We start from the raw sequence: 27,630 nt of genomic DNA on the forward strand, positions 1-27,630 counted from the left end.
TTTTAGGATATTATTATTTAGTATTTAATTCATTTGCACTGTAAACTTAGCAAATGTTTACTATCCAAAATTCTAGATGTAAAAGTGAATATTTAAAAAATAAACTTTCTTTAGAGGAAACATTATTTCTGGGTGTTCGCAGATAAAGAATGGCTAATGTCTAATTAAGGTTACAAGTTAAGGACGAGTGAATCAAAGCCCTCTGCAGGCTCCTGGCTCCTTGTGTGTTATTGCTCTAAGCATAATCAAATATTTATTGAGTGTCCAAGCAGAGCTGGAAGTGAAAGAGATATGTAAGACAGACCCTCAGGGCACATTTTTTATTAACAAAATGTTTAAATTAAAAAGAAATTGAATCTCTGTTGAGTGTCTGCATAGGCCAGCTGTTTAAACTATTATACTCATGGCAGGAGGACCCCACAAAGAAAATCACAAATCCAAATACCAGACATAGAAGGTTGTTTTAAATACTGAAAAAAAAATAAGGCTAGAATTTTAAACTACTCTTTTTACTTGTCCATCTGTTACTTTTCCTACTGCAGTGAAGACAGGGAAGGGAATGGGTTCTGGAGAAAGGCAGAGCTTGAGACCTTCCATTGGAAAATGAGGGGTAACAAAGATCTCCAATCTGTGCTGGCCTTCACCCCTTCCTGACTCTCCCACCACAAATACACAGAGGCCACTGTCAATCAACACTATCAGGTCCTCCCCTCCGTGCCCAAAGTAATGAACAGTTACTGCCATACATAATTTCATTGGCAATATTTTAGAAGTACTTTTTTTTTTCCCCCCTCAAGTATCTGCTGATGAGTATTTGGGCCAAAGTGACAGGAGTCATTCAGGGCTTAAGTTTGTATTTGCAAAAGGAATGCCTATGTCTGTGCATTCCCAAAGAAATAACTTAAAAAACAAAAACTTGGTCATGGATATGGTGTATAAAATGATTGGTCTTGTAGATGACATGGAGTTTAACCTCTAGTTCTTGTTCATTTGTTTTTCAGATGCTCCTTGTTGGATTTAGCATGATTCCTGAAACTGTTCTCTACTGGGTTAAAAACAGTAAGAGGAGAAAGAGAAGTACAGGAGCTGGAGGAATGGCTCAACTATTCACAGCACTTGCTGCTCTTGCAGGGGATCCAAGTTCAGTTCCCAGCATCCACAAGAGCAATCATGTGTAACTCCTGCTCCAGGAATCTAATGCTCTCTTCTGGCCTCTGAAGCACCTACCCACACATACATAAATGAAAATCTTTTTCACAAAGACAATAGTGCAAAAGAAATTAAGCATGGAAATAAGACTAGATAAAGCTGACCTTGTAGCCATCCCACCTGTAAAGGAAACATGTGCCAGACAGCAGTAGATCCGAATGGATTGATCGCCATTCTGGCAACTAATATAACACATGGGTTGAGAAGAGTTCAGGTGGTAAAGTCAAGATGTGAGAAAACTGAAGACACCACTCGAAAGACAGGAAGCACAACTACCGCTGCCATGAGGGAATGAAAACTTTCTCATGGGTCCTCAGGAAAGTGATAAAATGCTCAGTGCTGCCAATGCTAAGCAGAGGCAAAATTGTGACACACCTTCAAATGGCCTTTATTGTACATTGATGACATAAGACCAAAAGTGGCTTAGCTAAAACAATATCCACGACCCCAAGCACAACGTCCGAATAGTCTGCCTAAATCCAGATGCATAAAATTAGTCATTACAGTACCCTTCCACGGGCTAGTGTGCCTAGCTGGAAACTGAGGAAATACAGTTTAGTACTTTGAAGTCTGCCTCCCTCCCTTAAAAAAAAAAAATCAGTTAAAACATTGGTGCCGGGCAAGTGTTGTATCACTGAGCCTTGTGTTGTATCACTTCAGGCCCCTTCTTCTTCTATTCTTTTGGAACACTATGAAACTCTAACAAGCAAGCATGCAGCTACCACTCTCCATGTTTTGATGCAGAAGAATGAAAAGCACAATGCACACACCAAAAAAAAAAAGTTCTTCTAATATGTTTTCCAATTTACAAGCCAACTTAGGTTCAGCACTAGGCTAAAGGTTTTAATAAGATGGCTTGAGAGGACCCTAGGAAGACACTCTTCACTCACATCCCTTGTAGCTGAGGAAACTACAAGTGAGTGTAAGAAACTTGCCCCAAACTGCAAAGTCAGTCCATGACCGCTGCCAGAAAATGCTAGGTTCTCGACGAGCACATGCAATCCTGGGACTAGAATTAAGACCTTAGCTTAAAACTCTTTTCAGGGATTGCTGTATCCGAAGTGCTAGAAGCACAAAGATAAAGGGCTAAGAAGAAAACACCCATGTAGCAATTCCAGACTCCACAGCCTCCTGTTGGTGGACAACTTTCATTATCCTTCATCAAATATTCATTAGGGTTTTCTCTAAAACTGTCTTTTACAAGTTTCTATAAATAGGATATATAATTTACTACAAGTCAAGCCAATGAACTGTTGAATGCGAGTCTAGCAAAAGAACATTGAAATGAAAGGAATTCATGGCATCTCCCGGCACATTCTTCTGGGAGAGGGCTGATGAGGACCTCTTTGTTACAGCATCACTCTCCGCCATCCATATCCCCACTCAGCTACGTATATGTGAATCAAGACGCTGCTACCCTATTTGTATAGGAGGAGTTACACTTAGTAGTTTTTATTTTGATCTAGAATTCTTACTATTCTGTTTACTATTCTTACTATTACTTTGTGATGAGCCCTAGTTTTTCATGTCTCTGAACCATGGGATGTATGGTAGCTGGAATAAATCAATTCTGGAAGTCATATCCCCACTCTGTGATTATATAATTGATCATATAATTTCTTTTTATAATACTGACCCCAAATCCTAGAAGAAAGTTTATGGGATACCATTTAGGATAAACTGACAAAAATAAATATACAAGGAGAAAATCTCCTGCCCTCCCAGTGGACAGTCATATGTTTTGTGATTATGTGAGCATATGTACATGTTGCATGTAGATCTGTTGAGAAATACACCAATAAGAGAACAGACAAAAAGAGAGGAAATCAGGCTGAGAATATGGCTCAGTATATAAGGCTATTTCCCACTCAAGTATGAAGAGCAGAGTTCAGAACCCACCATCTACATGAATGCTGGGGGATGGGATAGAGTAGCAGCCTACTTATAATGCCAGCAGTAGGAAGACAGAGATGGGTGATCTTAAAAGCAAGCTGGTTAGCTAGAATGGCAAGTTATTGGTTCAGTAAGAGACTCTGCCTTGGTATAGAAGGTAAAGATGAATCACAAAAGACACCCATCATCAAGCTCCTTTCTCTATACACATGGGAACATACATATATACATACAATACATCCATACTATACAGATACACACACACATGCACACAAAGAGAGAGAAAAACATGCATGCACATCATATTAGGAATAAGGCATATAGAAAATAGTAACAATTGGATGGTTAGAGAGGAGAGGTGAGCCAGCAAATACCAAAAAGGTGCAGCTTTTCTTGCTCCTGTCAGGGTAACAGCTTACTACATTAATATTCTTATCTCCTTGGCTTCCTAGAATCAGAGAGAAGGCAATCTTTCTCTGTGCAGATTTAGCACACCACTAAGAACATTTGGAAATTAATAACCACCATTTGAGGATGAGAGTAAAACATTGTTTCAAAAATAGCAAATCATACAGATCAAGTACCAGCCTGAATTAATTTGGTATCTGCTTGGAGCTACTGAAAATGGCTATATGCAAATTCATATTATAATGATCTTATGAAAATGTATTTTTTTTTGCTCACATAAATATAGTACTAAACAGCTATGGCATTATATCTAGATCCAAATTTCAGTCTATGCACATATTGCTAAATGTCAAATGTATTCATATTCATTTATATCCGAATGCTGCATTGAGTGAAAAACCATAAATCATTCATTCCAAAATAAAAATAAAAATAAAAAAGATATGCAGCCATATTTAGCACCACAGATGAACTTTATTTATTTTACAGTTGGGTGGGGAAGTGAATAAGCATTTTCAAACAGAAGCTCTGACTGAAAACTTAACCAAACTGCAAAGTACATTAGCTTCCACACATCTTCGCTTCTCATAATATCAGTCTTTCTTACCCTCTCATTCTTTTACTACCAATGTGAAGTCTCTACTTCCTTGAAGACATTCTCCATTAGAGTACATAACACAACCCAGAGCATCCCAAAATGTTCTACCTATATTCACATTCACGATTCTCTATCCAACTTTTTGAATAGATGTTTCCTAAATGGAAAACTGGTCGAGTGCTGAATGGCCCTAATTAGATTTGTTTATTTCGCTCACCCATTGAATTACCTACCAGAAGTCAAGCTATATAAATTTCCTCTCTTCCCTCTCACTAGCTATTCATTCTTTGACTGTCCCATTATCATTGACCTCTTAATGGTGGAATATGTCAAAGCCAAGGCCAGGATTTCTTTCTTCACTAGTTTCTCTCCCTTTAGTAACCTCACCTAATCCTAGGGCTTCGAATGCCAGCCTTTTGCTATGAATCTTTAAATGCTATCTCAATACTACCTCTAGCTGCTCCCCTCCCCTCCCCATGGGGCTTCTGGTTCTCTGTATAAGTCACTACTAAATGTATCTACTTTGATACCGATACACACATCAATTTTACATATCCAAATCTGATTTCTTCATATTCCCCCTTACATTCACTTTTCCCAGAGCCTTCCCCTACCTACCTAATTCATGTAAATTACTTCCTTCCATTCACTCAGCTCCCAGAATCTTTCTTAACTTCCATAATCTTCTCACTGTGTACAATCCACCAACTAACAAAGAGGTCTCCCTACCAAAGACACTCCAAATATGATTCACTCTACTTCTTCACATCACCAAGAATAATTTTTAAGTGAGTAATTACTTGGTTTTTTCCCTCCACCTTCTAACATGTAAGATTCATGAGGACCTATGATCTTGACCTTCCTTCTTGTTCTTCTCCTGCCTGGAACAGACACTCCCACAGGAGGTACTTAACAAAATTTGGTCAGAATTTTGTTGAATATCTCTGCTCAAAATGTTACCGTATTGTGATTTGAAGTGGTACATTTCTAAGTTTCTTCTTCTTTACTTATTTTATTTCTCAGTGTTGACAGCCATCATTTGCCTGTCACCAGCTAGAAATGACCAGGTTAGTGCAGCTTCTCATCCTACCTGTTCTTCACCTACCTGTCTCCCATTAACCCTGCTCTGCAACCCACTGTTACCTCTTCAGTTCAAGATCTCACTACATTTACAATGCCCAAAATATGGAGTTTCCTTTCTTTATCTGATGAGAAAGGCTCCCTGCTCAACTGCTTCCATTCTTCTGTTAGCTACACTCACTCAGTTCTCTGGACCCTTCACTCCACATATCCATCTAGATTCTCAACTTGGCATGCCTTTTGAACTTATACCACTTTTAATAATATCCATTTTGCATAATATATTCTCCCTACATGTCAATGAGCAATGTATTTGTCATTATACAGGACCTAACACAAATATCACTTCTCCATAGCATCAAAATAATAGCAGCTAACAACTAGTGTGTGTGTGTGTGTGTGTGTGTGTGTGTGTGTGTGTGTGTGCTATAATGTAAGCAACTTACTAGCATTGTATCATTCAATATTTAAACAGGGCTATTACAAAGGTGCTAATAATTTCTGCAAAAAAAAAATGGTGTAAAGAGAAGCTAAAAGAAGTTAGAAAATTTGTCCTCTAAGATTTGTCTGTAAGTCTAATTCCAAAGCATAAATAACAAACCTTTCAATAAACAGCCAACTTGACTTTGAAATGAGTATTCTGCCTTTGGGAAGCACAGGTCATTTTGAAACCATTCATTTGCTGCTTTGAGATAGGAAGTCCAAATTACAAACTCTAAAAAGCAGCCACTTTGCAATAAGCTGGGTAGTAGGTTCAAGAATTCACTATCAAACACAGTCTTAGATTGCATAAAAACTTGCCTGTGGTGGGTATATCTATGTGAGGAGTAAACGTGGCCATAGTGCCATTATTAGTTAGCCCCAATATACAGTTACAAGTAATGTAAAAAAGACTAGAGCCTTGTATTACATATCACCCAACCCAGTTAAAGGTCACCTGATGTATTCAGCTGACATCTGAGTGATACTCTGCTGCTGTCTTTCTATGCAGTCATTTTTATCCTTCTAATTTTTGAATACTTGGTAGCAGCTTCATTTCATCTAGCATCTCATTACAAGTTGCTTATTGTTGCTTATTGGCTTTGCATGTGGCATCCCGCCCTGAAGTGGGTTTGATAAAGCCTCTGAAGGCAGCCTCAGGAGGTCTCCATAGAAATGGCCCCAGGGCCGTCTCCAAAGTGGCCCTGTCTCAGTTGCCATGGTAAACAACCAGGCAGATTGCTATATTCAGTTCGCTGCCAGGGTCGCCATGGTGACTGCAAAGGCCTGCTCCTTAGAAGGACCTCACAAGGGCAGGTTTCCATGGTGACACCCATCCGGCATATTTCCAAGCAGCATCTTTTTGGTTGTCCAGTGACCAATCATCACAGATTCATTTGTGGGTGATTCTGGAAGGTTGCTGACAATGCATCATGGCACATGGGGATTTTAGTTTGCATAAAACGCATGACTGTGGTTGGACATATCTATGTGATGAGCGAAAGGACATGTAAACACAATATTTGCAAATGTAAATGGGAAATTTTACAAATCATTGAACTAGACAGATCTGTATTGATAGTAATAAAGTAAAATTTTAAAACCTGTCAATGAATAGACATCAATTAAAAAAAAAACTTGTAATGCTTCCACTAAATACAACTGCTTCAAACCTTAATTTCAAATGTTATAGGACATAATGGAATAGTTAAATTTTCCCGATTTTATAACAACTATGAGGGAATTAAATACAGTGGGCATCAAACACACACACAAATAAATAAATTAATTAAACAACTTAAATTAAAAGAAAACCATAATGTAGGAGGGAGGGCCATCCTGAACAAATGCTGCCTTTGTAAATCATGTTATTTTCTGAAAATTTTAAAGTCTATAGTATTTACTCAAGTAGAAAATTTTGTCTAAGCACTAGTCTTAATGGTTGTTAAAATAATTTAACAAATAGAAAAAAAATCCTAATTTTCAAATGATATTATTTTTTTCCCTTCCAGTAGACTCTAAAGAGAATAACATAGACACAAATACAAACCTGTAGGGAAAAGGTTAATTTTATGTTTATTTCCTTTTTCCTTCATTATGATGTAAAGACAAATCTATCTAACTCTTCCTTTGATCACTAAGCTCCTCCATTTGTGCATTTCCCATCATCCTCTTTGATGGATTCCTCTCTCCAGCTCTGTCCCCTGTAGTCCACCAGTCCCCACTTACACACCACCAAGACAACAGTTTCAGTTTGGAAACTCTATATAGAATCAAGAAATAAGACTAAAGTTCCCAGTCAGATTTTAATGATGTGTCAGTGTTTTTCAAACTGGGTTTGTAAAGATCTCTAGATTTTAGACTTTAGTAAGTTCTTGTGGATCAGAGCAGTCACCAAGATTTTTATTCTTTCACTAAATATCTAGTGAGTGACTAGCATAATCTTCCTAGTACAAGGCTGGTAATACTCAGTGAACAAACCACCAATTCTTGCCCTTAAAGTGTTTCCATCATGAACATGGAAAGCTGGAGAGGAGGCAAAGCAGGGGAGGAGTTAGGGAGGACATAGGAGATGTTGAAGGAAATAGGAAATAAAATTTTACGTTATAAAATGATTAAAGCAAGGAGAAGGGATCAAACCCACTACCAGGTCAGGTTGAGGATGGTACAATATTACAGTTTCACAGGGGGTTTCAAGGATTCCCTCACCACCAATTTGACCATGTATACTCAACACCTATTCAGTGCCAATCTAAGTATTTGTTTAAACTATAAAGGTATTCTTCATGGAACATCCAATATAAGTTCATGTAGATAAGTCAGATCCCCTTTGTATGTTTTCACTGTGAAGCAGTATGGACCACCACAGACAACAGCACCCACTCAAACACTACTGTGTTGAAACACAAACTACTGTGTGAAACAGCAAAGACTTAGGCAAACCCTCCCAAGTCTTCCTCAGTCATGAAGGTACAAATCGGAATTCTACTCTGGTAATAATGTGCTGAAAATACTCAAATGCAACAAAATATAAATATTAAAATGCTGTGAACACAATGACGTAATGTCAGAAATTCAATTACTATAGAGTACTCCAGCAAAAAAGAAAGAAAGAAAGAAAGAAAGAAAGAAAGAAAGAAAGAAAGAAAGAAAGAAAGAAAGAAAGAAAGAAAGAAAGAAAAAGGACAGGTAGTATGAAAAAACATTGATCAAAACTGAGTATTGGTAATGAGGTTTCCCCATGATGGCAAAACAAAGGAATTCGTCACCATGTACAATTTCACAAGTGAAATTTCCCATATTATAAAGGAAGGGATTAAACTTAAAACAGGAATTAATTTTCCAAGACACTTGCAAAGTGTCCATTTTTTTTCCACTGAGTACTGACCTGAAATGCTGTTAAGTACTTTTTACACCTTTTGAAAATATAGTTCTGTATTTCCTTACAGCCCAAGTCAATGTAAGTCACAAAGGCAGGAAAACATGACTGCTAAGCTTGAAAACTTACAGAACAGTATGTTAGCAATTTTTAGAAGAACCTTGAGTATTATTTGTTGAATACTTAGAAGCAACCATGTAACAAAGCTCTACATCCTTGATTCAGTTTTTAGATAGTGACTTCTAAATGATTTTATCAGTAAATTTAAAAACATACCAAATCAGTATCGGCTTTTTTGTAGGTCAAAGCTTCAACTTTGGAATCCAGTTCTGTTTGTATCTGATCTCTTCTTTTCATAACACCCTTCATATCAAAAGAAAAGTATAAATCAAGTTGGGGTTTGCTGTAATAATCTTTGCCCATAACAACTATTTATATTTTAAAATATAAATAATCATGGGGAATATATTTCTTATGTAATCAGTCATTTGAGTCTACAATATTTTTATAGAGTAGTTTTCCGTACTCTTTAAAATCTTAACTGTAATGAAGTATTTAAAATTATTTTATAAATGTTTTATTAGGTTTCCCAATGCACATTTTATCAGTTTAAGCATTACATGCAAGCTGAATATTTGATGGCAAATTCTTCAAAGAGACCAGAGACCAGAACAAATAAGCAATAAAGGTCAATGAGAGCAACCAAAACACATGTTTTGTCATATACTGGTGCATCTGAGGGGACACCTGGGTCACTAACCTGGAAATATCTATAATCATTGGAGTATCTCATTTGACCCAAAAAGGACAGTTAATCAAACCACCAATTACAACACAAATCAAACAGCTGGAACACGCATTCACATCTTAACAATTTCACTGTAGCTCAAAATGTATAAATATTCATCCATTAGCCAAGCTTTGATGAGAAATCATGGCTTCTTCGGTTAACTGATAGCCCAGTCTTGACTTCCTGAATAATTATAACTTCATGTTTCAATGCTCTTAAACTTAAAACACCCTTGCAAATCAGTGGAAATGTAGGATCCATCTACACCTTTAATATATTTTCCTTGTCTTTCACATTGCCTTTCCTTAGGGAACTCAATTTTCTCACAAGACTTAGACTTCAACTTCATAGGCATGAGGACTTGTTCCTTGTAGTCATCTTTCCATGGGCTTAACAATGTAAATTAAGAGAATATAAAAATTGACTCTGGGTAAGTGAACAACTCCACCAGTGACAGACGAGGTGTAGTACATGATAGACATTCTACAGAGAGAAGCATCTAGACTTGGTAAGGTGCATGGAAGTCAAATAACATGGCTCTGAAGCATTTCAATGAGAACTAGGAGACACTGGGTTAAATATGTGTCCAGAGGCATATTGAATTAGGCTTCTCCCTGAGTAGAATTAACTCTCTCTGATAATTTATGGGCAGTTAAGAGCTGCTAGAGTTAATGAGGCCCCATTTGTCTATGAGGATCTATAGGCGGTTAATAGTTGTTAGAAAAAGGAGAGAAATTTTCTTTGGTGGTGTTACCATTAATAAGTTGCTCATGTTCCCATAACCACCACCCCTTGTTCTAGTAAGGAACCCACTGAAATTTAGTGGGTCAAATCAATCAATCAACCAATCAATCACCCAACTAACCAACCAATAAACAAGGCATGAAAGTAGAAGTTGGGAAGAAAAAGTATCATCTGGAGTGGAAGGGGGACAAGAGAGGGCAATGAGGATGTGAATATGATGAAAATATATGCATGTATGAAGATGTCATAATGAAGCCAATTATGCATAATAAGGATGTGAATATGATAAAAATACATGCATGTATGAAGATTTTATAATGAAGCCAATTATGCATAATAAAGATATGTTAAATAAGACACAAAAATATTTAAAAAGAGATTAACATTTTTCTTAATTTCAACAAAAACAACAGAAAATTCAAACTAATTATCACAAATGCCTTTATAAAATTTACTTTGCTTAATATCAAGATCCCTCTGTAGAGGTTTGAATAGGTATGCCCCCTCCCCAAAGTCTCATATGTTTGAATGCTTTGCCCATAGGAAGTGGCACTATTAGGAGGTGTGGCCTTGTGGAGCAGGTGTGGCCTTGTTGGAGGAAGTGTGTCACTGTGGAGGTACGCTGTGTGGTCTTATAAGCTCAAGTTGGGCCAATGGGACACAGACTTCTGCTGCCTACAGATCAAGATGTAGAACTCACAGCTCCTTCTCCAGCCCTATATCTGCCTGCATAAAGCTATGTACCGCTATGATGATAATGAACTAAACCTCTGAAACTGTATGCTACACCCAATTAAATGTTTTCCTTTATAAGAGTTGCTATGATCATGGAGAATCTCTACAGCAATAGAAACCCTAACTAAGACATCCTCTTTTCCCTCTAATCCAAATGATTTGTACTATAGTTAAGTCCCACATACTTAAGGTCTGCTTCTGTACTGTGCTTCACATTCATAAATAGATTTTAAATATAAATATATACTTTATAAGATTATATAATTTTAACCATTATTTTCATCAAGATACTACTATTGATTATTTTAACACAAATGAAAAGATCTCAACATAAAACAGAAGCAAAAACGTACTATAAAAACTACTGATTATTTCATAGGTGACTATAAAATAATTCAATCATTGAGAAGTTATATAATAATTCATTCTATCAGCTATTATGATTTATCAAAGTTTTAATTACACAAGAATTTGCTTTTATGATTTCTATCTTGACTTAACATGGGGATAGATAAATACTACCTAAGTGATAGAAAAAAACAGACAAATCAGATTTACCTGAAGAATTATGAAGAGATAAATAATGAGAGAAAACCAAGAGCAGCAGTCGAGGAAAGGGAAGGAGAGGAAGAAGAGGAAGAAGAGACTTCTCAGAGATTCTCTGATAAGCAAGGAGTAATTGTTTATGGAAGACTTCCCAGAATAAAGGTAAGATCAAAGTCTGAAAAGTTCACAGAAGATCTCATGACTCTTTCAAAGAAAGCCTAAACATGATAAACAAGAGAAATACCTAATGTTTAAAAGGCTATGTTACCTTTTCTTACCAAGATAGAAACAATTTTTTAAAAAGGTTCCTAGAAATCAAGGGTGTATAGCATCAGAAATCAGTCATGGTCTTGACTGTGAACTGTTGTGGAGTATTATTTTAAGAAGTGTTACATTCATTTATGCTATAGGATATTTGTTTAATGATTCAAAGATATGTTGCATTCTTTTTTGTTGCATTTGTTTAACTCTGTGAAGCTGTGTTATTTTGCCTGCCTAAAATACCTGATTGGTCTAATAAAGAGCTGAAGAGCCAATAGTTATGCAGGGGAGGGATGGGGGGGGCTGCCAGCCAGAGAGAATAAAGAGAAGGAGAAAAAGATAAGAGGGAGCAGTGAGAAAAGGAGGAGAGGAGGATGCTGGGGGCCAGCCACCCAGCCACCCAGCCAGACACGGAATAAGACAGAAAAGATATACAGAAATAGAGAAAGGTAAACACCCAGAGACAAAAAGTAGACAGGATAACTTAAGTAAAGCTGGCTAGAAATAAGCCAAGCTAGGGCCAGGTATTCATAAGAAAGAATAAGTCTCCATGTGATTATTTGGAAGTTGGGTGGTAGGCCCCTCAAAGAGTAAAGAGGAAAAAAAATACAATCAACAGAAGGGCTACACTGGAATATACACTTATATCCCTCACTGTTATCCTCCACCTTCTCCCTAAAACACTAGACACCAGAAGGAGCTCACTTTACTGTACAACATACTGAGAACACAGGGTAACACAGGACAAAATCACTGGCACTATAGACAGCATTATCAAATGCAAGTATCTGGAGTCTTAAGTTGAACTGAGGAGGAGGAATGTAAAATGTGGATATAAAGAAGAAAAGGCTTTTCAAATGGTAGAAGAGAACACTTTAACTTGAAAGATTTCATTTCAGAAGCCGCCTAAAGGCAAAGCAGCTATCAAGACCCCACTCAATCACTTTCTACATAAAATATACATAATACATTTTAAATATATTTTAAAATCATAAATGATACAGGAGAGTAACTCTCAAGGAGATAAATCTATAAAGCATACAAAAGAAATGTTTTAACGTAAAGCACTTAAATGTTAGAAGACTGGTCCTTAAGGAAATCTTGATCAAGGATGCTTTGGATTGACGACAATCATACAAATTGTTGGTGTTGCTACTGAGGATTCCGATCTCTGCCTACATGGTCTTCCAGCCATTGATTCATGGATGTAGTGAACAGATATCTCTTGGGTATCTACCTGTCAAATATCCCACTAGGACAGGAAAGAGTGGTAGAAACACAGAGATAGAATCAAGTAGAGAACAGCAGAGAGACTCTTGTTAGAGGGACTTACCATTAGCATCTCACTGTAAAGGACATACTCATGGACCACAGGGAGCAAGGCCTCGGACAGGCCAGACATCCGCTTCTCGGTGGCCTTACAGCATTGGTCAATGCAGCTGGCGATGCCTTTCAATGTGTCAACCAGGTCTTCTTCTGATGCTGACCACAGAACATGAATGGGGCCATATTCTTTCATTTCATCAAAATAATCTAAAACAAAAAAGTGACAGCCAATTTATGGTTTTTTATATTTATTTTTATTTGTATTCATTTGGTTGACTGTGTAAGTAGATGCTACATGTGTACAGGTACCCACAGAGACCAGAAGAGGGTGCTGGGGCCCCTGGGGCTAGATTTGCAGGCTGTTGCGAGCCTACAGCCTCTGGTAGAGTAGTAAGCACTCTTAAATGCTGAGCCATCTCTCTGGCCCCTATAACTGCTTGTCAAAATTCCTATATAATAGATAATATGACAGGACTTTGTCTCATTCTATACAAGTTCTCACACTTCGATATAAGCAAATGCTTATCTTATTATTCATTAACTAACCAATTGTCCTAGAATGGACAAGACAGTTTTTGAAGTGCTACTATCTAGGTATAAACAAAATTAGATGTCCTTTTCACTGTTCAGGCTTGGAGAAATATATCATACAACCACCATAGTTATTATAAACTTCCACTTATCATAAAATTATATCTAAGTATATCAGAGCCAAGAGGTCCTAAACAAAATCTTTCTTCCTTTCTTTTTAACTATATACAGTCTTCAATAGTAATCACTACCCATTAGCCTAAGCAAAACTGCAGGGCTCCTTCCTATACTCTGGAGGAATTCCCATAAACCCAATATTCTCTATATCTAACCTTCTTTCCTCCCAGGATAATTCGCTGAAACCTATTCTGCCACTTGAAGCTACTACTAGCACATTTTGTTTTTCTATGATCAAGCGAATTCAAGAAGTTTTAAAACACTAGAGATGTGAGTGAGCTCATGAGCATAAAGATTTTCCTCTAAGTTCTCCTTAACTTCTCTTTTCTGAGTCTAGGTTCATCTTTGTTGAAGAGTAACAGCACTAAAATAGAAAACAAAAATGTCAACAGTTCTGTTCTTGGTATGTGTGCTCATTGGTGGTTATCATTAGACAGCTGTTTTCACTACTGAGCCTTCTTAAAGTTACACAGCGTTCAAACCACACCTCTATGCCAACATTTAGTAAGTTCCCCTGGAATTCAACTAGTAATATATGTATCAAGTACACTGTGAGGTCTGGGGCAGGTACAGCTGTAACCCTTCTTTAGTCCACAGCAGAGAAACAAGACAATATGCGGTCAATAAAATTCTGCCAAATAAATCGGGAAGCAGAAAAGAAAAGGACACCAATCTTTTTTTTTTTTTTTTTTTAAGTGCTGAATGAAAAATATCCAAAGAGAGACTGCTGGTTACTGCCCTCAAATGTTTCCTAATGTGGGTATGAATGAATGCCCTGCACAGCTTAGACTCCGAAATTCCTAAAGGACTCTCCGTCAATTTGTGTGCAATCTTGTCCTCCAGGTCTGTTAAGCAGGCTTCATATCTTTTCTTCTTTTTTAAATGAATGTTTTTCATACAGTAGGGTTTGATCAAGTTTTCCCCTCTCCTAATCCCTCCTGATCTTAAATAGTGAGAAGTCTCCAGTATGGGCCAGAAACATTCGTTCTGAAAACAAGAGCTCCACTTTAGAAAGCTTGTCAGGATTGAGCTGCGTTCACAAAGAGTCAAGTCTACTAAACGACCTCTTTACAAGCAAGTTCAAAGCTTGTGGAGGCCCTTATGGCTCTCATGGGGCAGCAGTCTCCATAATATGCTTCAAGTTCTACATTAGGGTTGCTGATTCAAACAGACCTTGGCAAGCATTAAAGACTGAGCCATGTCCCCAGTTTCTGAAAAATTTTCAATAGATGGCAGGGCATGAGCCATGATTTCTAGGTAAAATCCTAACAGTGTCACCATACCACACTACAGTAGCCAGAGTGAAGCTGAACATCTGTATGACCAGTCTTCAGTGACCCCACGTACCCCTTTCTTCCTTGTAAATTCTCTGAGATATTTTATCTATTAAATTAATTTTCTGGCTAAATGTTTCAATGAAGTTATTCATTTCCATGAATTCATCTGGCCGGTTCTTCACTCCTCTCATGGAGGATGCCACGGCTCTGACTGTCTGCCCCATCCTGCTCAGCAAGCCAGGTCCTTGCTTCTTATAAGAAGACAGTTCCTAGAAACAGAAAGTGAAAAAAGTGTGGTGAGTCACTCAGCAGTGAAGAGTAACACAGAAACAACAACACACTTCTGTGTGTATCTTTTAAAGCCTGTGCATTTGAAGCACACAGAAACAACAACACACTTCTGTGTGTATCTTTTAAAGCCTGTGCATTTAAAGCATCTGAATTTCTTTTTTGGTAGCATCCTCCTACACTCCAGTCTACTGGCTAATATTCCATTTCAAAGCACTCACATCAAACAGGTGGACAGTCTTTTCCCAGAGCATAAATCTTTAAAATAAAACAATGGGATCAGTGATCAAGAAGATATGCACGAAGAGCATGATGCCATAAGCAACCTATATTTCTTTGGGGAGGGCTTTATTTTTATTTTATGTTCATGCGTGTGTATTTGCCTGCATGTATATGTGTACCACATTCATGCAGTGCCCTCAGAAGCCAAAAGAGAGTGTTAGATGCCGAGACAGAAGTTACAGACACTTGTGAACCGAACTCAGATCATCTGCAAAAACAGCATGTGCTCTTAACCACTGAGTTGTCTCTCCATTCCCCAACCTATATTTTAGAACAGACATTCCATGTAAAAATGGTCCAGAGACAATTCCTTAGGGCCCACATTAACAGTGAAAAGGGTGGAAACCTTGATTAATTCTTCAAGTATAACAGCTGACATTTATTGAGAGTTTTGATGTGTTCCAGTAGTTACATGCATGGTCTTAAAAAGCACAACTGAGAATAAACCCATGTGATAGGTTCTACTGTTTTCCTCATTTTCAAAAAAAAAAAAAAATAGGAGCACAGGCAGAGCGAGTTCAAGATGTATAAGCAATTAAGCAATGGGAGGACATGGGTGTGAATCACAGCAATCTGATTGTAGAGGGTTCACTGCTACACAGAACACACTCTGCCTCCTTCAAGTCCTCATCTTAGTTTATAAGCAGACATTTTCTGATCACAGCTCTTCAACCAACTGGAATGGGTAAACTGGGATGCCACCCCCACCGATTGGCTATCTGCAGAGGAGGCTGTTAAATAAGACATGGACCTAGTTATTTCAGAGTTAACATGGGAGAGAGAGCTACAAAAAAAAAAAAAAGGACAGACTATAAAAGGATATGCAGACCATAAAAATCATCCCTTGAGAAACACAGTGTGCTTAAGCAAACAACAAAACAAACCTCATGGATTTTGAGGAGGGCTACAGCATTTGTAGAAACATGGCTTTGCCCGGGAGCAAAGCACATTATATATATACTGTAAATAAAAATAATTCCTGATTTATATATTTATGAGCAATATACAATTTACCCAAATATGGAATAACACATTGTCTGTCTTCCCAAAGGTTTTCTTTCCCCAAAGTTTTACAGAAAACACATTTGTGGCCAAAGAGTAACAGGTACCGTCCCTGATGAGACTCTCCATCCATCCAAGAGTGTCAGTTTTCACCAAGAACACATACTTTATCATCAGCAGCACAGACTGTAGCTACTGAGCTGTTACTGCAGTTCTGATTTACCATGTTCTAGCTGCTACGCATACGCTGGACTCTGGGGAATGTTTCTGACTGATTCTAAGGTTCTAGAGTTAGGCCACAGTTCATTTCATATAAGCTACAAAGGGCTCTCAGATACAGGACCCTGAGTCATGACTGAGAGGAACCACTCTTTGGTCTGGCTTCTACTACTCTGGCAACACTTGAGAGATATAAAATATGACTTTGGTGTGTAATTGCTACTGAACCACTGCCTATCTATTATCTTTCTTACAGAGTTATTATTTCATAAAAAAGAAAAATAATAATATACACCAATTTTCTGCATGTTAAAAATAATATTTAAAAACATCTCCAACATAGATAACTGAAGGAAAAATAAGGAGACTGCTTTTATCTAATCATCCATCCATTTATTGATCCACTCAATTATCTATCTAGTCAACAACTTAATAATGATTTTTATCCTTGGTAAAAGAACTCTGGCCTCATTATTGCTCAAAATGACATCAATAAAAGATGTACAAAGGAGCTAGGGAGATGGCTTGGTGGGTAAGGCACCTGCTGTGTAATCATAAGGCCCTGAGTCTGAATCTCTAGAATCCATGTAAAGCCAGCTGCAGAGGAATGTCTCTCTAACCTCAGTACTCCTACAGTAAGATAAGAGGCAGAGACAGAGAATGCCCTGGAGCGGGAGGGCCAGCTAGCCAGAGGTACATAGTGACAAACAGTAAGGATACTTTATCTCAGTCAGCACTAACACTCAAGGTTATTTTCTGTCCTCCAGATATGTGCTCTGGCATGAATGTGCGCCCCCTCCACACACACACTTGCATACCATAAACACATACACACACACACACACACCCTTGCATACATCTGCACATACACACAGAGAATGACATACTCATTCATGACCGGTGTTGATTACACATGCAAAGAGCACCCTGTCATTGAAAAAAAAAAATGAAGAGACATGAGAATATGTGTATGTGAGGAAGACAGCAAGTTTCTATCGTTTCCATTTTGATTTGGCACCAGGGTTATACACAAAGAAGTCACCCCAGTGTTCTTTAAAACAACTGACTAACACACTTCAAGGACACCCTTGCCTAATGTGGAAAGGCGAGAAAGAGGGAGCAGACCGTCTGCCACATACACCGATACTAAGGGGTCTTACGGATATAAAGTAGAACCTTTTACCCAGGCTTGTGCAGTGAGGAAAACCTTGAAATCTTCATTAAATGTTAAAGTTGGATGATCGGCGATCCTGTTCAGAAACTTATGCAACGCTTTCCTGCGAGTTTCGATGAAGTCATCGTTGAAACGCTCCACCAGTCCTTTTACGATAAACTTTTCCGGCAATGGCTGAGACCAAAAACAAACACAATAACTACCTGAAAACACATGTACACGACAGAGAAACAGCTAGGGGATGGAGATGGACACAGAGTGGTGGGGGCAGGCACCAGAGATGAGTAGTGGGGAACAGCCAAAGCTAAGTATGCAGGCAAACACTTATAGGAACGCTGTTGCTTTCTGTGCCAATCTACAAAGAAAATAAAACAGATTTTTGAAAAGTCTATCTGAGAGCTAGTGAGCTGGCCCCATAGGTAAAGGCACTTGCTGTCAAGCCTGACAACCTGAGTTTGATCCCCAGGAGCCACAAGGTAGAAAGAGAGAACTGACTTCTACAAGCTATTGTCTGATCTTCGTACAAGTGCATTCGTGCTCACACACAACAAATAACAACTGAATTAAAAAAAAAAAGAAACCTACCATGTCACACAGGGTTGAAAGGGATTCTGAAGAGCAGTTGAATACCTCATCATTTCTTATAAAACTAAGTTTTAAAAGTCCACAATAGGGGCTGGGGGTATGACTCAGCGAGGAGTAAGTACACTTGCTGACCAGGCTGACTACCTGAGTTCAGTCTCTAGTGATCCACATGGTGAAAGGAGACACCCCACCCCACCCCTGTACTGCAAGTAGCTATGAGACCTCCACATGCACAGCAACACACATGTGCTACCCCCTCACAATAAATAAATGAATGTAATGCATTTTTTTTAAAAAAAACCCACAAAGCTAGTATAGAAAAATAAAACATCAGCCCATATTACAAAGAGTTAAAAAAAAAAAACCCACAACTATAGTTAGACTAAAGGGTTTAGAAGTAAATGTTCCTCATATAAATGAATTTTAGTGTATTTAAAGGTATTATGTTTTAGACAGTCTAAAAGACTCAAGCAAACGGAGTGGCTACAGTCCAAACAATAGCAACCACAACCTCTCAGAAACTCACTGGAATAATGAGTGTGGGATGCGCTTCTTCCAGTTTACCCTTCAACCACAGGAAATCTTGATAACGGCGCCTGACTTCAAATTCACTGGAATCAAACTCCCCACGAGAGGTCTGAAGGAGGCAGGAAGACAGAACAGCCCATACAGTATGAGGCAGAAGAAGACATTTGCTCAATTCTATTTTAGATATGATGAGAAAAAAAATGGGTCTCCAAAAAAACTTGAATCCTAATTATTCAGTGTTTGTCAGCCTGCATGTATTCTCTTTTCTTTTTGTCATCTATTCGTACAGCAGATGAAATTAAGCGAACTTTCCGGTTTTTCCAGAAAGAAAGCAAACACCACGCTTAAATTTGAAGTCCAAACTGAAAACTCTGCGTTCCAACAACCATCTGGCTGGTTTAACTACTATTACTCTGGCATGGCTTTCTCGCTTAGAAAGTGTGCTTGGAATGTAGGTTTCAAACATTATTCTTTTCTTAACATGATTAGAATTCAGAATTTGAGGAAAGTTCTATTTTTAAAATCTGGAAAATAACCCGAATATAACTGAGAAGACTGTTCTCTTGGACTCTGTTCAAATGAACTGCTTTCACTAAAATTTGCTGTTGGTATGTAAAAATTCTAACATTTCGCAGAGTGATTTTGCCACTTTTTCAAGAAGAATGTAATTAATGGATATTTAATGTGAAAAGATTTTTTTCTATAATTTCTCAAGGAGTTTTATTTTGAGCTACATGCTTAAACTCCTAAAATTTTAGCAAATACATTAAGCTCTCTGTTCTAGTAAACGAAAAATCTGTGCCAACTCATGTGACAAGGACATGGGTTCACTATCAGCCTCACTTCTACTGACTGAATTTCAGACCAAAATAAAAGTAGTATTTCTCTAATTCATACTCACCTCTCATGAGAAAATAACCACTTATATCAATATCTCACTTAACTGGATTTTTGCATATAGAATACATACAGTAATATTTAGGTTGAGATTTCCTGTAGGAGTAAAGATGAAATAAAATATTGCAAATATATCCCCCCTCACAGAAAATAACAATAACCCACATTGGTGAACTAGTTGTAAAATTAAGCAGTTTATGTCATAGGGTATAGTTTTAATTATTTAGAAATCATTAATAAGCTCATAAAACTATGCAATCCTTAAAAGTCTACGTTTATAATATAATACAGTATATCTTACTAAATGTTCTCTTTGCAGTTGGAAAAAGTTGGTATACATCAAATGCAGAAGCCTAAGAATCTAAACGTTCACAAAACACTTCAAAAATGTAATTATTTTGCAAAATGACATGATATGGAAACAGCAAAAACAGAAAATCTAAATCCAGTAAAAACATGTTTAACAATATATACACACTGACTGATATGTGGATGTATATATGCATACTTGCATATATACACATATATCATGAATTAGAGTACTGTGAGATGTCTTTCAGTATGCTGTGAATTATGTGTTGCTTTAATTGGCTGATAAATAAAGCTGCATTGGCCTATGGCAGGGCAGAAAATGGTTAGGTGGTACATTCAAACTAGAGATGACGAAAGATGGAGTCAGGGAGACGCCAGCCTGCAGTCAAAGGAGCAACAAAATGCCAGCAGACCGGTAACTCCATGGCCACACAGCAACACATAGATTAATAGAAATGGGTTGAGCTAAGTTATAAGAGCTGGCTAGCAAGAATCCTGACTGATAGGCCATACAGTTTGTAAATAATATAAGTCTCTGTGTGTTTACTTGGGACCAAGTGGTTGCAGGACATGGGTGGGAAAGATCCACCCTGACTATGGCACTGAGCAGCACCGGAGAAATTTCTAGCTACATTAGAGTCACTCTCATCTGATTAAACACCAAGGCACTATAAACAGGTTTGCGAACAACTTCCAAAATAATAAACTGATGTAACTATTAATAACAATAAATACATTCAAGCAATGGCTGGTGAAAATGTCATTCAGCTGTCTATGTTCTCAGCCACTGCCAACTCTTTAGTAAACAGAAAACAATCTGTTGTAAACTCCAGCATGGAGATGACAAATCACACCAAAGAATCACTCAGTTCTGTCCCCATCACTTTGTCCCCATCACTCTGTCACTGGCTTAAAAGAATTTTCTAAGCCGGGCGGTGGTGGCGCACGCCTTTAATCCCAGCACTCGGGAGGCAGAGGCAGGCGGATCTCTGTGTGTGCCAGCCTGGTCCCCAAAGTGAGTTCCAGGAAAGGCGCAAAGCTACACAGAGAAACCCTGTCTCAAAAAACCAAAAAAAAAAAAAAAAAAAAAAAAAAAAGAATTTTCTAATATATAACAACAACTGAAGAAAACAGAAAATGCGTTCAAGGTCTCAGCAGAATCTTCCATTTCTTTCTATCACAGGACCTTATACACCCTCCTGGATGGAATATGACAAGAAGAACAGCTATAGTCATTTGAGTTTAGATAATGACCACTTTCTGTATAGTAGACTTTAGAATCACCATCCCAGCTAAAGCTGTCATGGTTGGTCATTTACAGACAAACAGAAGCTTCCAGACTATAAGGTTAACTGGGTTTGATGACAGATCTCCAACTTAGAAAGAATACATGTTCTACAGAGTATGGCTTCCCGTATCAATAATGCTTCTGACTAGAATGCATGTTTCCATGGGAACAATACTACAAATAGTGGTTAAATTTTCATCAGTAACCAAAAGAGCTCAGACACTTGACATTGAGCACCAATGTGAAACACACCCCAAAATACATTTGCTCAACAAACAATGACCTTCGATCCAGGGTAAGCAGGCATTTTAAGATCAGAAGATTTACAAAACTGCTTTTGAAATAAATGAATCTGAATATTCAATTCATCAATGAAGGATATTGGCCACTGCCTGCATACTATCGGGCATTCCAATGTTTGTCTTCATGATGATAATATGGGAGAAAAAAACCACAGTTATTTATCTTAGAAAGTAATCTCTACATGTCAAAAAGACAAAGTATTTCATCTAAGCAGCCACCTCAGGATGTCAGTCTCAAGAATAAAGTCCTTTTCCCATGAAACAGATGCCTTGAACATGAGAGTTCTGGCACTTACCCTTCTATGGTTGGATAATTCTTAAATTATCCTAAGCATGGTGGTATCAGTGTGTACAAGTGACTATGTATATGTGTATAACCTTATAGACTTTAGTATGTGTGAATTGCAATACTATAAAACTAAAACTGGAGTTGGGATATATTTCAGTTTGTAAGAGCTTGCCTAGCTTGCATGAGGTATGATACTCAGCACTGCACAGACCAGGTGGCTGGGGTGCACATGTAATCTCAGCATGCAGGAGGTAGAGGCAAGAGGGTCATAACTTCCAGTCATCCTAGCCATCTAGTGATTTCCAGGCCACCCTGGGCAAGAGATTCTATCTAAAATGAACGTTTTCTCAGAGAGGCCATCCATAAATGTCCAATGTTTGTAACAACTTTGTATTTTCCTTCATAAGATTTAAAATTAAATAAACTGTAAGTTAATTAACATCAATCATATCCTCCATCATCATCTAAAATTTGAAAGCAGAAATCTCTGTCCATTATGTATGGCCTGGCCAGAGATAGACTCTTAATAAATAAGAGAAATATTCTGAATAACACTAACATTATAAAGATAACTATAAAATAAACTATTGCATAAATGATAATAAGTAAATAACAAAGAAATGATTTGATAACAAATGCCCACCTAGTAGATGTTTACATATATATATATATATATATATATATATATATATGTATAATGTGTATTCATTGCACATATGTGTACTCTACATACCATGATAAAAGTAATAAAAAGTAGAAAAGGTCAGGTAGTTTACAATAAAGTGAAAGTCAGTTTGCCACTTCCATATACAGACAGGTAGAAACGTAATGGAAAAAGATGTATTACAGTAATGGTTTATGTTTAAATCCAACTCTGCCAATTATTATGCTACACAACTCTTGCAAAGTTGTTGAGTTGCAGTTTCCAATGGAAGGAAATGAGGGCAAATAATATCTAATTTCTTAAATTGTCTTCGATTAAGTGTTTAATGCATTACCTACTCAATGTAGTCACTACTGATGCCAGCCAGTTCATATATTCCAATATCATTGTTATTAAGAAATGTAGACAGTTGTTAGAACGTTGTTCACACAGAGTCTCACTATTGATGCCATCTGGACCATACATTCTAATGTCATTTTTATTATTTCTACTATAAAAGCAGCCCATTTAAGCCGGGCGGTGGTGGCGCACGCCTTTAATCCCAGCACTCGGGAGGCAGAGCCAGGTGGATCTCTGTGAGTTCGAGGCCAGCCTGGGCTACCAAGTGAGTTCCAGGAAAAGGCGCAAAGCTACACAGAGAAACCCTGTCTCGAAAAACAAAAACAAAACAAAACAAAACAAAAAAAGCAGCCCATTTAAATATGATGTAGAAAGACAGTAAGATGGCTCAGCAGGTAAAGACACCTGCCACCAACCCAGACAATCTGAGTTGGATCCCAGGGACTCCCATGGTAGAAGGAAAAAAAAAAACCAACTACCTCAAGTTGTCCTCTAACACGAGTGCAGTGCCATGTGCACGCCTACTCATACCTACCTACCCTTGACACACTAAATTAATTTAAATGAAGTAAATTAAAATACAGTACAAATATGGATAAGGCATTGTATGTCATTGATCAGAATCAGATTTCCTGGGTGCTTCAAAAAGGGTATCTGTGAGAAATGCAAATGACAGGGAGATAGCTGTTCCAGAGATCCTCTTCCTGGAGATGCTGAGGACAGGGAAGGTGTATAGTCGCCACAGTGAGAGCATAGAACTTCAGGTCCGCTCTGGGCAGTATTCCTGTGTTAATTGATTCAGGTTTCTACAAACATCTTCAAAGTTGGTGCCATTATCCTATTTACAAATTAAAAAACTGATAAAGAGAGGTTGATTAAAATGCCCAAGACATAGCAAGGAGAGAAGTCTAGATTCAACAACTCCTTGCTGTCTTGCTAGAACCCATTTTGAGATCATAAAAATGTGAAGACTTTACTCATTCATTCAACAAAATAGTAAATTATCAAGTAAGTAGTACCTGTTTGGAATTACTAAAACCTTCCTTGAGAAGCTCAGACTCCCTGGAAATAAATACAAATCCTCATATGCTTTTCTACTTACTAATGGGTAAACAGCAGTTACTGACCACTTACTGTACATGGCTAAGTGTTTTACATTGATTACTTCACTTAAGTCGATTCTCAGACCAACCAGGTTCGATTACAGAACTAACATCTACCAAAATCTCGAGTTTTTAGCTTTGAAAACTATGAGGCTTAGAAAGATTGAGGATACATTTTTAGTTGCTTTTCTGTACTTGATACTTTACATTCTTTATGGGTTCTTCTGGAATTGTAGGAAAGAACAGAGAAAAGCTGGGTGGCACTGGGCAGCTAGAGCAGCCTTCTTAGGTAGCTGATATCTTGAAAAACAAATACTACTCTTTCCATCTAAGGAGATGGAGACATCAGACAAATGGGAAAGTATATTCATATTCATGAGACCAAGAGGCACTTGTACTATTCACATCATAGAAACCACTCTACCTGAGTAGAGCAGGGGCTGGGATGAAGATGGGATGGGCTTATGTTGTGTGGCTGTGTAAAGGATGGCAGACATGGTTTCTGAATCAACTTCTCTTGTGTTGTTGAACAAGCATTTCACATGCAAGCTACAGTTGTGGTTTGATCCTCTCTGAGAAACAAATAGCATTACACCCTGTAATTCTCAGAAAAAAAAAATATAAACTTTCGCGTGTCCTGTTTTTAATGATTTGCTCTCGTTATTAGGAACCCAAGACTTTTCTTTTCCAAAGGCATTTATTTATTTATTTATTTATTTATTTATTTATTTATTTATTATTTCTCTATCTACTTATTATTTATTTGGAATGTTTCTTTTGAAATAGTGTCTCATGAAGCCCAGGCTGTCCTTGAATTCTATACATAGCCAATGTGGCCTCAAACTACAGTATTGCCTCAGTCTCCAAGTGCTGGGATTCCAAGCATGCCCAACTATACCAGGCTAATTATCATTTTTATGATAAAAAAAATCTCCTTATTCTTAGCAGAACAACTAAAAAACACCACTTAATAAAGCTGATTCAAATATCAGATTCCATAGGAACCAAATGAAGGGCAGGTAAGACACAATATCTTACCCAAAATAGCTTTCATGAAAAAAATCAATGCACCTGATTCTGTAACACTGAACTGTATGGCCAAGACATTTTCAGAAACTCAAAGAGCACAGTGACATTCAAGAAAATGGTCACTCAGCATTTACCTTGGTTATGATCCTGTAAGTGATAAAAGTTTCAATTGTAGTAACATGACTCTCAGGTGCATCAACTGTAATGAAAAGATCCTTTAAATCTGGTTCATCTTCAAACTTGATTTGGTTTATCATCGACAAAGGGGATGTTGGCATCATAGGGCTGAAGGAGTTCATGTCCATCAGTGAAGCATCCTAAAGAATAAATCATTTATAAAGAGAACATCAGATACTGGCAATAAGGTTCAGTCTGGAATGGGCCAGCTACACTAGCATGGGGACCTGAGTTCAGATCACCAGGGCCCACATAAATGCCAGGTGTCATGGTGCACATCTATAATCCCAAGACCAGGGAGGCAGACAAAGGTGATTCCCTGAGGCACATTGCCAGCCATCCTAGTTGAATAGATTAATTCCATGTTCGTGAGAGAGACCCACTCAGAAAAATAAGATGGAAACCTATCAAGGAATGCACCCAACCACCCAATGCTGACTCCTGGCTCCCACATAAATGCACACACGCATAATGCACACTCATTCGCACATACATGTACATATATGTACACAAACATGTACATATAACACACACACATACACACTCACTTCAAAATAATTAATTTTCAATTTCAATATCAATAAAATATGGCAAAAGCAAAAAGGACTCCTGGATTCATAGGTAAATATGTATGCTAAGTATTTAGTTTTATATGGACATTTAAACATTTATTCTAATCTATGTTTGCTCACAAATTCCACCTTAAAATGATGAAGGAAAAAAGATATAACCCTTGAGGCTTCCACTGCTTTGAATGTTTGCATTATCTCTAAAATACAAGTTGAAACTTACTCCTTAATGCAATAGTATTAAGAGTCCGGATTGAGTTACAAAAGTAAAGTCTTGTTAAGTAGCTGTAGCTACCTTATCATAAGGTGATGGGGCACTAACTAGCCTCCTTCCAATTTTTTTCTTTCTACATGTGAGGACACAGAAAAAAAATACCATTGTGGAAGCAGAGTAGTCAGCGCAAGATGACTACTCCAGTCAGCACCTTGACCTTCTAGAACTATGAGGAATTGATTCTTACTCCAAAATGGCTCTAGATTGGAAGCACCTGAAGTTGGGCACAGAGCTGGGAGTTGAGTTAAAATCTGAGACACTGTTTAAATATCTCATCAAACTGAAGTTAGGGTCTGGGAAACAGCCCGTTGATAAAACACTTGCCAAACAAGTGTGAGAACTAGGATTTGAATCCACAGCACTCACAGAAAAGCCAGGGAGGTGCAGCATCCATCTGCAAATGTCCATCAAGAAAAGACACTTGGCTGAAACAGCAGAAGAGGTGTCCCGTGGGACACAATCATTGATGAGACAAGGATGATATCAGCCCTTAATAATAAGAAGGTGCAGGCTGTTGTCATCCCAGAAAAGACTGATAGAAAGGGTAAACGTTTAGGCATGATTTGAACCAAGTAATAAAGGGCCAATTTCATAGCTAGTTAGGTTAATCATATGCACAAAATTCAAAAACAAAAAATACCCTGAAACAAAATTTAATGAAATAATTTCTACCTCTATGATAGGATGCAATAAACTGTATTCAGATGACATAATAAAATAAATGATCAAAATGAACCATAGCAATGTTTATTATGTCTTAAACATTTATTTTTATTTGAATTATGTGTTGTGTGTGTGTGTGTGTGTGTGTATAGGAATATGCGCATGTGAGTGCAGGGGCCTGCAGATGCCTTTAGAGGGTGTCAGATGCCCTCAGAGCTGTAGTAATAGGTGGTTGTGAGCCATGTGATGTGGATGTTGAGAACAGTAACTTAGGTCTTCTACAAGAGCACTACACACTATTAACCACTGAGCCATCTTTACAGTCCAATGTAATACTTGGGAAAAATTTCATGGTGCATTACTGAAAAAAAAAAAAGTTCATAAAACCTGTGCCCAACTAGATTCCAATGTTTGTTATATGTCCAACAAGGGAAAGGAAAATGGAACAAAGGGGAGAAGAAAAGAAAAAAAAAGGAGCATAGGGAATGAACTTAGCAACTATACAGAAAAAAAGAGAAAGAAGTTAACATAAGGTGTCTCAAACTTCGGGACATGTCATGCTGTTGTTTTAACCAAGATCGGTCTAATCTTTTGGGGTTGGTGGGTTTGAGAAGAAATGGATCCTTAACATAGGTTCTTCTCTAACAAAGACGTTGTTCTCAGGTTATATTTTTTTCTATGTGATGTTTTCCAAATATTCTAAAATCAATATA

General features: G+C 37.6%; 1 protein-coding gene across 1 annotated transcript in view; it reads right to left on the reverse strand.

Annotated features, from left to right (window-relative positions):
• The window catches only part of Snx7 (sorting nexin 7), an 81,531-nt gene that overhangs the window by 34,493 nt on the left and 19,408 nt on the right, over positions 1–27,630 (reverse strand). The window contains exons 2-7 of the mRNA XM_059266161.1: positions 25,369–25,551; positions 19,010–19,120; positions 17,908–18,072; positions 15,004–15,202; positions 12,956–13,155; positions 8,823–8,909 (exon numbers count right to left, since the gene is read on the reverse strand). Coding sequence (XP_059122144.1) covers positions 8,823–8,909; positions 12,956–13,155; positions 15,004–15,202; positions 17,908–18,072; positions 19,010–19,120; positions 25,369–25,551 — 945 coding nt within the window. The remainder of the gene's footprint in view (positions 1–8,822; positions 8,910–12,955; positions 13,156–15,003; positions 15,203–17,907; positions 18,073–19,009; positions 19,121–25,368; positions 25,552–27,630) is intronic.

Source organism: Peromyscus eremicus, chromosome 6, assembly GCF_949786415.1.
Source record: "Peromyscus eremicus chromosome 6, PerEre_H2_v1, whole genome shotgun sequence".
Taxonomy (NCBI): Eukaryota; Metazoa; Chordata; class Mammalia; order Rodentia; family Cricetidae; genus Peromyscus; species Peromyscus eremicus.